At 42.9% G+C, this 14171-nt stretch overlaps 1 protein-coding gene across 2 annotated transcripts in view; it reads left to right on the forward strand.

Moving 5' to 3' along the window:
- Window positions 1-14171, forward strand: part of LOC119951080 (adhesion G protein-coupled receptor A3-like) — a 664838-nt gene that overhangs the window by 605719 nt on the left and 44948 nt on the right. For both annotated transcript variants that reach the window (XM_038774125.1, XM_038774126.1), the window contains exon 16: window positions 4240-4363. In XM_038774125.1, coding sequence (XP_038630053.1) covers window positions 4240-4363 — 124 coding nt within the window. The remainder of the gene's footprint in view (window positions 1-4239; window positions 4364-14171) is intronic.

Below are 14171 nucleotides of genomic sequence, written 5' to 3' on the forward strand. Positions count from 1 at the left end.
ATTGAGAAGGACCACAACAAATTACATGGAGGCATGAATAAACTGGCAAAATTCGTAACTAATTGGCAAATGAAGTTCAATACAGAAAAATGTGAGGTAATACATTTTGGCAGGAAGAATAGGGAGGTCACTTATTACTTGGAAAGTGTGAATTTAGGTGTGGAGGAGGAGCAAAGGAGTACATATATACCAATAATGAAATATAATGTCAAAGGTTAGCAAGGCCATTAAAAAGGCAAACACGTGGCACAGTGGTTAGCACTGGGACTACGGCGTTGAAAACCGGGGTTCAAATCCCAGCCCTGGGTCACTGTCCGTGTGGTGGAGTTTGCACTTTCTCCCCATGTCTGTCTGGGTTTCACCCCCACAACCCAAAGATGTGCAGGTTATGTGGATTGGCCAAGCTAAATTGCCCCTTAATTGGAAAAAAAATAATTGGGTACTCTAAATGTATTCTTTTAAAAAGGCAAACCGAGCACTGGAATTTATTTTAGAGGGATAGAAGTGAAAAGTAGGGAAGTTGTGTTAAACCAATATTGAATTTTGGTTAGCCCATACACAGTATTATGTGAAGCTCTGGTTGCCATATTATAAAAAGGATATAGAGGGTGCAGAGAAGATTTACGTGGATGATACCAGCAATGTAGGTGCATACTTATCAGGAAAGGATGAACGAGCTGCTTCCCTTTTGTTTTGAGAAAAGGCGACTGAGGTGTGACCTAATAGGGGCCTTTAAATTATCAAAGGTTTTGATAGAGTGGATTCAGAGAGAATGTTGCTACTTGTGGGGAAGAGATAACTAGAGGCCATCGATACAAGATAAGTCACCAAGAAATCCAATAGGGGACCAACTTCTTTACTCAAAGAGTGGTGAGAATGTGGAACTCGCTGCTCCAGGGAGGGGTTGAAGTGAATAATGTAAATGCATTTCAGGGGAAGTTCGACAAGCATAGATGGGTGAAGGAAATTGAGGGTTACAGTGCTAGTTTTAGATAAGAAAAGGTGGGAGGAGGATCGAGTGGAGCAGGAACTCCTGTATGGATTGGTTGGGTGGAAAGGCTTGTTTCTGTGTCATTTATCCTATGTAATCCTGTGGAAATCATCTGAGCATGGGCTTGCTGACAGGCAACAATGAGGCCAATGGTGGAGTGTTGTAGGAGGTAGCAGCAATAATGACATGCAGAGAAAGGCCATTAGGTTCCTGCTCCATAATTTCCTGCTAAAGGACCTCTGTTCAGCCAGCCCAGTGATTTACTGATCACTGGCCATCGGAGTTGCTTTGCATACCTCTCGCAGCCAAAGTTCCCTACCATGCAGACTATTAGCATTTCCATTTTAGCACTTTGCATTCCATGCTCACTGTTTGGCATTCCATGGAAGCTGCAATGACCGACTGTGTGACCTCAGCTACTGAGTGATGCCAGGCAGCACAAGTTTCTGATTGGAATTGGCCAGCGTCTCCACATCGGGTTTCAAATTCTGCATCAACCCTGGTGTCAAGCGAGAGGCAGACTCCACCATCTCCCTAGCCAAGACCCATAAACCTTCAGGCTGTCCAAGACATTTGGTTTGACAGACTCATTAACCTTCATCCGAAGTTTGGCCCTGTGAGCTCACTAGACTCCTGGACTCTCAGAACTAGGATGTAACCTTTTCCTCCCCGGTGAGATAGATCTGTTATGTCTGTTTCACATGGTATGGTTGCTTCCCATTACTGGTAAGTATGTCCAAAAGTGAGGATTGGTGTTCCATTCTAACTTCTTGAGTTATGTGTGGTACTATTCTATGAGCCAGTGCCTATGACAGTGGCAGCCACTAGCGCAAGGCCATCTTAATTGCTCCGATCCTCCTCTTTTTCTGGGGAAATAAGATGGCTCCTTCTCCTCTTCCAGTTCCTCCCAGGGGAGAATGTGTCTTGCAGCCAGGAATCTGCAATGATAAAGGTAGAAGCATTAGGGTGCAGCACATGTGGTCACTATAGGAATATAGTTTGTGAATGAGGGATAGTTTTAGATGATAAAGAAGCTGGAGTGGCTACATACCACTAGATGATCTATCTGCCTGTTGCAAATTATGTGGTGGTAATGACAAGCACCATCTTCTGATGAGGAGTTCTATCATCATGCTTTCCCTTTTGCAGTCGGTTTTTGTTGGCACCTGTTATGTACTATCTTGTTTTGGAAGAGAACGAATGCATTGGCAGATATGTTTTTGTGTATGGTTGATGGTTGAAGAGCTGTGAGATTTATCTGAGTAAACACGAGATGGATGCAATAGTGTGGAGTTTGCGAAACATTACATTGTGGATGGAGTATGGTGCGGCTGTGATGCTGATGACGATGCAGTTATTGAGCAGTGTGTTTGTGAGTGGGAGTCTCATTTTAAACACTTGTGTCAATTTCTTGCAGTACTAAAACCATTTCCTGGGGTTCGGGCTCCTGGAGGTTACTTCCAAAATCCTAGTGAGTGCCCTCACTCTCAATAGTGTCAACACTATGATTCTATAGCTGAGATTACAACGTGGCCTAAGATCTGCAGGTCACTCATGAAACTCTCCGCACCAAGGAATTTGTTTGGGTAGATGCAATCAGATGGCCACTGAGTCTGTTTATTTACCAACTTTACCCTGACAGCTCAACAAAAAACATTGCAACGCTAGAGCTGGTGTGTGTATGGAGTAAAATCTTCCTGGTCCAGCAAGGGTGGCCAGAAGGCAGACTGAGAAGAAATTTCACAGAAGTTATTGTGGGGGTCAGTGGACCAACACCTCTGGGCCTGGCAGCAGTAGATAATTTGTGCTTAGCAAGGTCTCAAATCTGAAAGTTACCTCAAAATGTCACAAGGAGAACAAGTGTCACAAGTTCAAACCATTGAAGAAGAATTGGGCCTGATTTTAATTCATCAAAATCCATTTCCTTATGCAGTTAAAATTGGGTCTGTAATGAATACAGATTGATCAGCCCTCCTGCACCTATTTCTTCTCTCCTTAAAACTATTTTAAGGAGCAATATTGCTGCGATTCTTCACAAAGTTTACATCATGATTTATTTTCCAATGTTGACCCAGAGGCAATATTCCATTCCTTAAACTGGTTTCATGCTTTGGGTTTAAAGATGAAAGGAAAAAGGAAAAGGAAAAAGAATCCACTCTCCACTTAATCTCTACATTATGCTGACATTTAGGTCATAATAAAACCTTTCTTATATTTGTAGCATACTACAACTGGAACTCTTTCAGATGAATCTTCCAATCTTTAGATACAGTGGTGGTGTCAGAATGAAGGATTGCAAATGTTACACCCTTCTTCAAAAAAGGGGCAAAGGATGAACCTGGCAATTACAAGTCAATCTGCTTAACATCAGTGACAGGGGCGCTTATTGAAAAATCAACCCAGGAGAAAATTCAGTAGTAGCATTCAAAAGGGAATTGGGTAAATACTTAAGGGAGAAACAATTGTGGCAATATGGGGAAGAACCAAGGAATCCGTGTCATTGGATTGCTCTTCCAAGCAGCCAACATAGAATCAATGGATCGATTGTCCCGTTTCTCCGCTGTGCTGGTTTATGATTCTACAAACAGACACTGCTTTAAATCTGTCACATTTAGCCATTTCATTTTCATATATTTTGTGGTTTGGAATGGAAGTTCTAAAAAATATATTTTCATCGGTAACAAATCAACAGAAAAGGGAAAGGATCCTTTTGACATAATCATAGGTGGCTTATTTAAATAATTACACAATTTCCCTGAGTAACAGGTGAAATTAGTAATATTTCAAGATCAGCTGATGTGTATTTAATATATAACTTAATGATTGGTTGTAGCTTGTTCACATTGGAAGCCATTGAAAGAATATAATATTTCTTTCATATCAAGCAGTGTATTTAACGATCCTGCATGCTTCAAATAACCCTCATAAAACTAAACAAACAAGTTATTTTATTCATAATAGAATTATCCACAGAATATGTAATGATGAGCTGGAGATTATCAGTAACCCGACCATTTCTCATTGTGTATTAGTTTTCTTGCGATATCCTTAGAACAACAATTATTTTTAATTTGATGCATTTTGTTTTGTTTGGGTGACAAAGAACAGATTATTTGTTGCTCATTAGTGATAGCAATATTATCAGCATTCTGGGAATCGAACAGTAAAATACCTGTCATATTTCTCTCTTGTTTATGGACAGACAAGGAAAGTTATAACTAATGCAACGTCATAAATCTTTTTGACAGCACCATCCGCATTAGCAGGAAAGGCTGGCATATGCTGCTGAACTTCTGTTTCCATACTGCCCTCACTTGCGCAGTGTTTGCTGGAGGTATCAACCGCACAAAGTACCCAATCATCTGTCAAGCTGTGAGTATTATACTTTACTGAGTAGTGTGGGGGAGCCACTAAATTGGACATCAGATGATGGAATCTGCCGATGTGACTGACCACTGTGCACTCACAACATTTGAAAAATCAGATTGTGACCCTAGACAAACCAGGTTCTATTAATGCTGTCCCACATTTTCTCAAATAAAACGTTTCATCGTATATTGTGCTCAGAACAGTATTGTGGGGACGTTGACCTTATTTCTAAACCTAATGCCATTTTATTGTGTTTTTTTTTGCTTAGATGGCCTTTCAGAATCTGCTCATTGATTTCTGTCTTGTAACTGCAAAGAGTCTGTGCGAGTTTGTACGGTAGTGTAGTGATGAATAATTAATGAATACGTGGGCATTTCCTGTCCAGCTGGTCGATAAAATGAATGGTGAACTGGTAAAACCATTTTAGTGCAGAAGTAGCACAGTTCCTAAAAGATTAAAATGAATTAAAGTAAACCGGTATTTTATGAAATACAGATCGAACAATAGCATAATTGTATCTCATTTTAGCTCCAATCTAAATTAACAGTGCAACCATTCCATTTAATTAAAATTGGCATTTCCTGCATTATCCAGCGGCTTCATTGATAAGTACAAAAAAGTAGGCTGACAGCAATTTGCATGCTTAATCATCAAATAGACACCCGTTCCCGCTGCAGCTGAGTTGACATGATAAGGACAAACAGAGATACATCCAAGTCGATCTTCCAGGGAATATGAATTGGAACCTGAAGGATTCAAAACTGCAGTTTCATTAAATCAAAAATGGGCCAGCTTAAATTGGGATAAAATCAGTGGCAGAGATGTGTGGAGTGGTCGGCTATCTTCTCAAGTATATTTAAGAACGGAGTATCTTCCAGATAATGGAGAATATCTGTCATCTGTTGCCAACTCGGTTATGGTTATGCATAAAATCAGAAGGATCCAGCCTTCTTGTGGGCTTTTATCTATTCCCAAAGAAAAGATCTCGAACCAGGAGTGGTTTGGTCCATTTGGTTTCTGTGCAGATTTGGTCCCTTTGCGGGACCAGTTCTTCAAAGCAGGTTTTTAAATACCATTTAATTTAATTTTTCCCTGTACAGCAAGCTGGAATTATGTTTATGAACCTATGCCTTGATGCATTCTAATATGTAAAGGAAGCCATTATTGCAATCTTCATATTAAGCCTTGAGATATTTATTATGAATTTACAAGTGTTTTATACAGAAGCTGTTCATTGTATGCAAGAGATCTTCACGGACTTGATTGCCATTGAGCCCATGATATATCGTGGTCATTATACTTGCATTAAAATGTCATTTTTTTTAAAGGTCTTTGCATTTTTCCACACATTTATCATCAACATGTGATTTGGCTTAACTGGATCTCCGAATAACAACAGTCTTTTTAAAAAAACCTCGTGTCTCCCTCTGCTTCGCTCCTATGAGACTGAATTGGTTTGCACAATGATAATTGATTTGAATAATCAAACAAAGTGTTCCCTCAAGGCCATTATTGCAAAAGATGTACAATATCTGTTAAGGCAATGATTGGCACATATGGAACTTGGTTGAAATCAAATATTGTGCCCAGATGGCACTGTCCCATCACTTTCTAAAAGTTGAACCACATTGATATTAAAATGATTTATTCCCCCCCCCCTCAAAAGAATTTGAGTAGGATAACAATATTTAAATAGCAGATTATTTAAAAAGTTTTCAGTGCTGCAGCAAATTAAAACATTGCTTTTTCACCTCTGGAACCTGCTTTCAAACATAAATCAAACTGAGATGAAAATGTCCTATTTATGCCAACTATAAGAATTCCAGACGAAATTAATTTGGCCAGTTTCGACACAATTCTTAGTAGTACAAAGGTGTGGCACAAAAACATTCATAATTTAGTAATGCATTGAGACCACAGTGGTGGCTGGTGTGAGAAGTGGAAAACAATAATAGGTGCAATAATGGTAATAATAATAATCTTTATTCTTGTCACAAGTAGGCTTACATTAACACTGCAATTAAATTACTCTGAAAATCCCCTAGTCACCACACTCAAGTGCCTGTTCGGGTACACTGAGGGTGAATTCAGAATAGCCAAATTACCTAACAGCATTGACGGGATTCTCTATAGCCCGACGCCAAAATCGGGAACGGCAATCAGGTGGAGAGTGGTTACCGATGCCGAAGTCGCGGCAGCGGCCGCATTGATGCCGGGTCACAATGCTCCGCCCCGTCCAAATCGACGTAATCGAGATGCGCACCGTGCGCAGTCGCAACCCCGTTGGAAGGTCATTAGTGGGCCCACCCACGATACTCCACCTCCGATGGGACAAGTTCCCAATGGCGCGGGCCACGTGTGGTCTCAGCAATCGTGAGCCTGGCATGGTGCCTGCGGAGGGAGAGAGTGGGCATGTGGACAGTGTCCAGCACCACCACACTCGGCCAAGATCAGTGCCGCAGGTCAGGGGGCTTCTGCCAGGGCTGGAGGGCATGGTGGGGGATGGCCAGGAGGTGGGCTGGGGGTCGGGCCGGGCGGGTACGCGGTCCAGCACCACCGGTGCCATCTTTACCGGCGCGATCAGTGCGTGTGTGGGGGTGTAGGTGTATATGAGTGTGCAGCCTGTCAGCTCTGCGCATGTGCAGGACGGTCCTGGCGATTCTCCACCCATTTTCCGCATGTTCCACGGCTGTTTCACGCAGCGCCGGTGCTAGCCCTCACTGGTAGTGGAATCGGTGAGGGTTTTGCGTCGAATTTCCCATCGTGAAGCACCACAGATCCTCCTATTGGCGTCGACACTTAGCCTCAGGAATGGAGAATCCAGCCCATCTTTCGGGACTTGTGGGAGGAAACCGGAGCACCCGGAGGAAACCCACTGTTTTAAGGTTCGGTTGAAGCACATTGTTCAAACGATACCTATGGAAGAGGATGGCTACTCAATCCATCTCAATTCATCCTTTCAGAAAGAGTAAGGATTGTCCCAGTTTCAACATTCAGTTATTTCTTAGCGGGATTTGTGCTGCCTCAACTTTCTCTGATGCTCTCTTCTTTGTTATAATCGCTGCATGAGGAAAGATTTCCTGGTGTATTCTAAATGATCTCTACTACCTTTAATTTGTGTCACTTATGTTAGCCCAACAATTTGTCCATTTCATTCCCATAACCTTCCCAACCTGGGATGGAGTCTCTCCTCCTGTCTTTAGTACAATTGCAGCTCCTTTTTGTTAGGATTAACAAGAGTCACAATCTCCAACACTGAAACATCGTCCTTGTGTATGCACAACCAGAATTGAACACAGCGCACAGTTACAGTCAGACACAGCAGTTTGATCACAATTTCCTCTGATATACACTGTATTGTTTTAGGCATACAATTCACTAGCTTTGTTGATTGCTGCTATTGCTCAATATGTTGAGCAACAAATCTACTAAGACCCCTAGCTCTCTTTCCGGTACTTCCTTGGCTATTTCAACCACTTTATGGAATACTTTAAATGTGAGCAGCAAATTAATTTTCACTCAACACGAATGCATGGCCCATACACGTCTAATGCTGACATATAGGTTGGTGGAAGGTTAGTGGAAGGAGTTCTCCTCCAAGACCTGATGCATGATCATGCAGCATTGTGGCAGAGAATGAGAGCAAATTCAATCAGTAAGAACTACTGCCATTCTTTTGCACTAACCTGAGATTTCAATTCCCCTGTCCTGCTGGAACTGCTGCTGGTCAGTTCTTCCCCCATCCATTGCATGCAAATGGCAGCCATGCCAGAGGCCCTGGAAGGTTTTCCTCCTTCCGCCCTTCTCACTAACATTTCCTGGGATCACCATTGAGAAGGTAATGGTAAATCTTCTGACCTCCCACTGATTTAGCTATGTAAGCATCAGTGTCTATCAAGGCATACTAGCCTCAAACTTCATTGCATCTCTGGCATTTTCCTGGGCACTGATGGTGGATGATGAACCTTCCAACAGGAGCCCAACATGCCAATTCAACGAGTTGCACAAAATCAAATGCGCGGTGAACAGGTTGACATCTGATATTGCCGGAACTCCACTCTGGAGAGGGCAATCCTGGCTTCAATATGGAAAATGAGGGAATTCCAAATTCGTAGAATCATAAAGTCATGGAATCCCTAAAGTGCAGAAGGAGGCTATTTGGCCCATTGAGTCTGCACTGAAGCCCTTTGATTGAGCACTCTACCTATGTCCACCTCACCCCATATCCCCATAACCTCGCAACCTAACCTGCACATCCCCGGACCTAAGGGGCAATTTAGCATGGCCAATCTATCAAACCCGCACATCTTTGGACTGTGGGAGGAAACCAGAGCACCTGGTGGAACAACCCCACACAGGCATGGGGAGAAACTCCACACAGTGGAAATGAAACAAAATGAAACAGGCAATGACCCAAGGCCAGAAAGATCTCCTGTCCCTGGCGCTGTGAGGCAGCAGTGCTAACCACGAGGAAGATTCCACTGATTGTTATTTTCTAACCAGAATAAAAATATGTATTTTGCAAATAACAAAATGTTTCTTCTGCTCTAGTATATTGATGTATGTTTATTTTTCGAGCCACATAAAACTATTTAAGCAGTCAACCTATTTCCATACAATAGTATTTTTCTTATTCTCAAAACGTTTGGGAGCACGAGTTCACTTAACTTGATCGGTTATCAGAAAGAATGTCAGTATCAGTTACTGCTCATCAAACCTGAACACAGAAAAATAAACTACTGACATAAATTGGTGGGTCTTAGAAAAACCGTAACAAGCTATCGACTGATGCATTAACTCTGAGGCATTTCCTCATTTGCATTCAGTCCTTATCATTGGGTTGCTAATTAGTATCCTTCATGGTCTCACAGGAATGTGGAAAGGGAGAAAAGCATAATTGTTCAGTTTCCCTTTAAGCGCAAAAGTATGGCTGATGTGTGACATTTCATGCCTATCTTTGTCATGGTGTTGGAGAGTTTTCATCAGCATTAGCAATTCCTTCGGTAGATTTGCAAATCTGTTGAATGTGGTGGAAGGGCAAAATGAAACCTATGCATTCCTCATATAGAGACTAATAAATACTCACTTACCTCGTATGTTGCTAATAATTTATTGCAAGGTAGTATTTGCAAAATTTTGTTAAGAGCTCACTTTCTTGTCCTTCTGATGAAGGAATGTTAAGGAACACTATATAAGCAAAAGAGTAGACCCAGAAATTAGGTCCAAAACAGAATATAGTAAATGCAAAATAAAATTTAACCAAAGTCAAACAACATTTTTCTATAGGGATCACATCCTCCGTGACACCCTGGTCCACTCCTCCATTACGCCCAAATCCCTATCCCCTTCCCTTGCAATCGCAGAAAGTGAACACCTGGCCCTTTACCTCCTTCTTCCTCACCGTTCAAGATCCCAAACACTCCATTCATTTGCACCTCCTTCAATTTGGTCTGTTGTATTCGCTGATCCCAATTCGGCCTCCTCTGCTTTGGGGAGACTAAATGCAGACTGGATGATCGCATTGAGGAACATCTTCCCTCAGTCCGTAAGCATGACCACATCTTTCCTGTTGCATACCATTTTAACTCAACATCTTGTTCTCATGCCACATGTCTGCCCCACCACTCCAGGGAGGCCCAGCGTAAGCCAGAGGAGCAACATCTTGTCTTCCGGTTGCGCATTTTACAGCCCCCCACACTCAACATTGACGTTGGCAGCTTTAAACTGTGACTTTCTCCTCCATCTTAAACCCCTTTTTCAAATATCCCATACAAGAATTGCCTCAATACAAACCTCCCTCTCTCCCCCTTCCACACATCACTCTTTTGTTCTTAAAGTTGCTACTTTTTGATTCAATCTCTCACAACTCCAACACATTCTCCCTCCCTTTAGTTCTGACAAAGAGCCAAAGGACTCAAAATGTCAACTCTGCTTTCTCTCCTTAAACATGCTGCCGAGTTTTTACAGTATCATCAACCAGGGGCTGGTTTAGCTCACTGGGCTAAATCGCTGGCTTTGAAAGCAGACCAAGCAGGCCAGCAGCACGGTTCGATTCCCGTACCAGCCTCCCCGGACAGACGCCGGAATGTGGCGACTAGGGGCTTTTCACAGTAACTTCATTGAAGCCTACTCATGACAATAAGTGATTTTCATTTTCATTTTTCATTACTTGTTTCAGATTCCAGCATCCTCAGTATTTTGCTTATCTTCCTCATGTTTCCTTGTAAAAGGAATTACAGACTGCAAATTATAATTACCTTTGTCAAAAATGAATGGTCTGTTGGTATTGGAAATGCTGACAAAGCTTGAAACCGAACTGATCTAATTGTCTTGTGTATAGTGCCAACATAACTTAACCTTTTAGTATAGACTAGCTGTATAAATATTGTAGAAATAAATGGGGTTTCTTTCACCAAAACAAGTGAAGGATATAGGCTGAATTAATTTTACCTGAATCTGTGATTAATTTCAGCTGCCATCAGATCCAAATTGCTCGAAGAAAGGCATATAAAATTGTAATTTTTCTTTTAATTTGGTGCTTGAGTACTTCTCTGATATTTTAATTAAATCATAATGAAGTCAGAGCTCAGTTCATAAAACATTCCACCCTTGTCTTTGACATCATCATTGTCATTCCATAATTATTGTTTGCGAATGAAAGTTAGAATATTCCTTTTGTGTGAACATTTTATGCAGCCAAACTACTTGTTAAAGATATTTAAATTCCCTATCCAAGGGTTTCCTAAACTGGGTTCCATGGAACCCTGGGATTCTGTTGCATATGTCCAGGGGTTCTGCAGTAGGCCAGGCCGATATTTAAAGATGATACGAAGCTGCTTGTCCATTCAGAGGCTGACTTCTCCTTATATTGGCTGCTGATGGGCTATGGGTGGGGGCGATCATGGCGGGGGGAGGGGGGGTCTTTGGACTGTGGGAAGAAACCGGAGAACCCGGAGGAAACCCACAGAGACACGGGGAGAAAGTGCAAAATCCACACAGTCACCCAAAGCCGGAATCAAACTCGGGTTCCTGGCGCTGTGAGGCAGCAGCGCTAACCACTGTACCACCGTGCCACCCTGCTGATTACAGTTAACTCGACCTCTCTAAAAATCTCAATCCCCATGACTGCTCAAATTCTGTCAGTTTGCCAAAACCGATAGATATTCCTCCAGTTCACTATTCAAAAGACTGAAACTATCAGCTATTCCTCTACCTTAAACTTCATTACCTCGCTACTGAAAGTAGCCTCCTCTCCGGCCACTACCTCAGACTGAACCGGTAGGTCGCAATTCTGACCTTTCGGAGGCCTAAAGTTTTCGACCTTTGGACCCATGCATTCAGTGGGCCTAGAAGTTGTCGCAAAACATGCTTCCATCCGTGGTTGTCCTTGAAAGTTGATTTTGCAATGACAAAGTTATGCAAAGAGTGTCTAGTCAGCACATTTAGACAAAAACCTCAGTACCCAGACACCGTTTTGAAATTTTATTTCAACCAGGACAGTTCATCCCACCCTGGATCGAGGTTGAAGCTAAAACGTAAAGGCTGCCTGGCAATCGGCTCGCCCGCCAACCCTAAAAGTAGACGAGCCACGTAAAATTGCATTCACTTGGCCCCTTTGTGGGCTAAGTTACCTGCTTGACTGCCCGCGGGTGTGCTCCTGACTCTTGCGCATGGGGAAATATTGTGAGTGTGCTTGATGATGTCGGGGCGTGCAGCCAAAGTCTTTTTGCATGATATCATGCACTTCCAGATCAGGTGTGTGGCTGCCGAGCAACATGAAATTCTGCCCTGAGGTTTAAACTCCACATTCTATCTGATGTGTTAGGCAGGCTGGGTCGACGTGGACTGCACTTGATGCCGTGTAGCGAGAGACAGACCTCCAACACTTGATAAGATGCAACACGATTTTATTTAACGTCTTAACTACTATACATGTTCAACTGTGGGTCGACACTATACTGACTTGACTGGAGACCTAGTACTAGCCTGACCAGACTTACTAGCTACCGCATGGTGTTTGCACTGGCTAGCTCACGAACTCTGACTGTCTCAGTGGCTGGGTCCAGAGAGAACGGGAAACCTAGTGCCCTCTGGCTTTATAGTGGTAGTGTCCTGTCTGGTGATTGGCTGCTCTGTTCTGTGTGCTTACTGGTCATCCTGTGTGTCAATCACTACCTGTCTGCACTCCATTATATACATAGATGTATGTTATGACACTATCCATTAACAAAATTGCATATTGTTACATCTGCAGCACTGCCCACCTCAAAACATACTCCAGCCCACTGCAGCTGAAACGCTTGTACAAACCTTTGCCACTAGACTTAACTATTTCAATGGTCAACGCACCATATCTTGTCCTTCTCCCTCTGTGCCTATTGAAGGTACAACCCCACTCATCTTCCTGCCACCCCCTCATTCCCAGCGCCCAAGTCCTTTCTACTATGATCGTTCACTCTCTCCAATCCTTGCGGGTATCTCCCAGCCAAGCCCACCCAATGTTCCAGGCTTACCTTCCTCGGGATTGTTTGCAGTCTCAGCAATAACCATTCAACTCTTCTGGCGCTGCTGGAACTACAGAGCCTCCGGCCAATCAGATATTCTCTCGGGCAGGTTTTCCTCTCCCTGAGGGGCAGTGTCGCATGCCAGGCTTGGGTGAGGATAACGTAGCCCCAAAGATGGTCTAAAAATGATAAATATATTGATGATGGCAAAGCACGCTATGACACCTTCATGCAAAGGTGTTTATTTATGCTCTAAATGGCAGTACAAAAATTGCAAGAAGTCTCTCTATCAGTCTCTCCTGTCTTTCCTTCTGGGCAATGATGAACTCCCAAAACAAGGACGGAGTAGCTCCTTCCAACCTTTGGTCTTGCTCCAAACTGCTCTGGGGCTTCTTCTTCCACTGTGTCCCAGGACTCTTCTTTATCCTTTGCAGGCAGACCTTTGCTAGAGCGTAGCCCCGGCCTACATCTATGGGACTGGAGTGCTCTGCAGCTTACTGTCCCACCGCTGCCACCAAATGTCAGGCTTGGGTGAGGGTTACGTGGGACCAAAGGAGGGCTAAAACTAATAAATATACTGATGGTGACAAAGCGTACAATGACACCTTCATGCTCCAAATCCCAGTGCACAAAATACACTGCAAAAATATGTTATGATGAACCAAAATAATAAACAATAAATCAAACGCAAAACAAGCACTTCACCAGCATGGCTTGTGATGTTGTAACGGGTTGGGCAATGATATAGGTGGAGGTTTAAAGACAGAACGTAATCAACCAGAAGATCAAATCAAATCAATAAAGAATTCATTGATTAACATATCTGAAGGCATGTAGTCAAGTTCATGGTTGTATAAACGGAAACAAGTCTCAGGTTGCCGAAGCAGGTTCTCATACAGTCCGTAGTCAGGTTCCAAAGTGGATCCATTGTCCAGTACTGGTTGTAACCCACAAAGCGATTCACACAGGAATCCAATGTCCTCTTCACTTCCACCTTAAGGCTTCTGCCCTTTACTATTGCTCAGTGATCTATTTATATAGTCTATCCAAGGGTCTATAGCTGTAGCTCATCTCCAAGATTGACGTGGGTGAACGTCTGGGTTGAAGGTCGCCAGGTCCATCTGGGATTGCCGGTGGCCATCTTGTGTAAGGCCTGGCTATACTCGGCGGTCATGTATAGTGAGGGACGAATACAAGAATGAGAATTTTGTCAAAACATTCTGTACATTTTGATGTTAGGTTGTGAACTGTGGTGATATTAATCGTTTGTGAGGTTGATCTGTCCTGTGATGTATGACCGATTCCCT

This window comes from Scyliorhinus canicula, chromosome 16 (genome assembly GCF_902713615.1).
Source record: "Scyliorhinus canicula chromosome 16, sScyCan1.1, whole genome shotgun sequence".
Classification (NCBI taxonomy): Eukaryota; Metazoa; Chordata; class Chondrichthyes; order Carcharhiniformes; family Scyliorhinidae; genus Scyliorhinus; species Scyliorhinus canicula.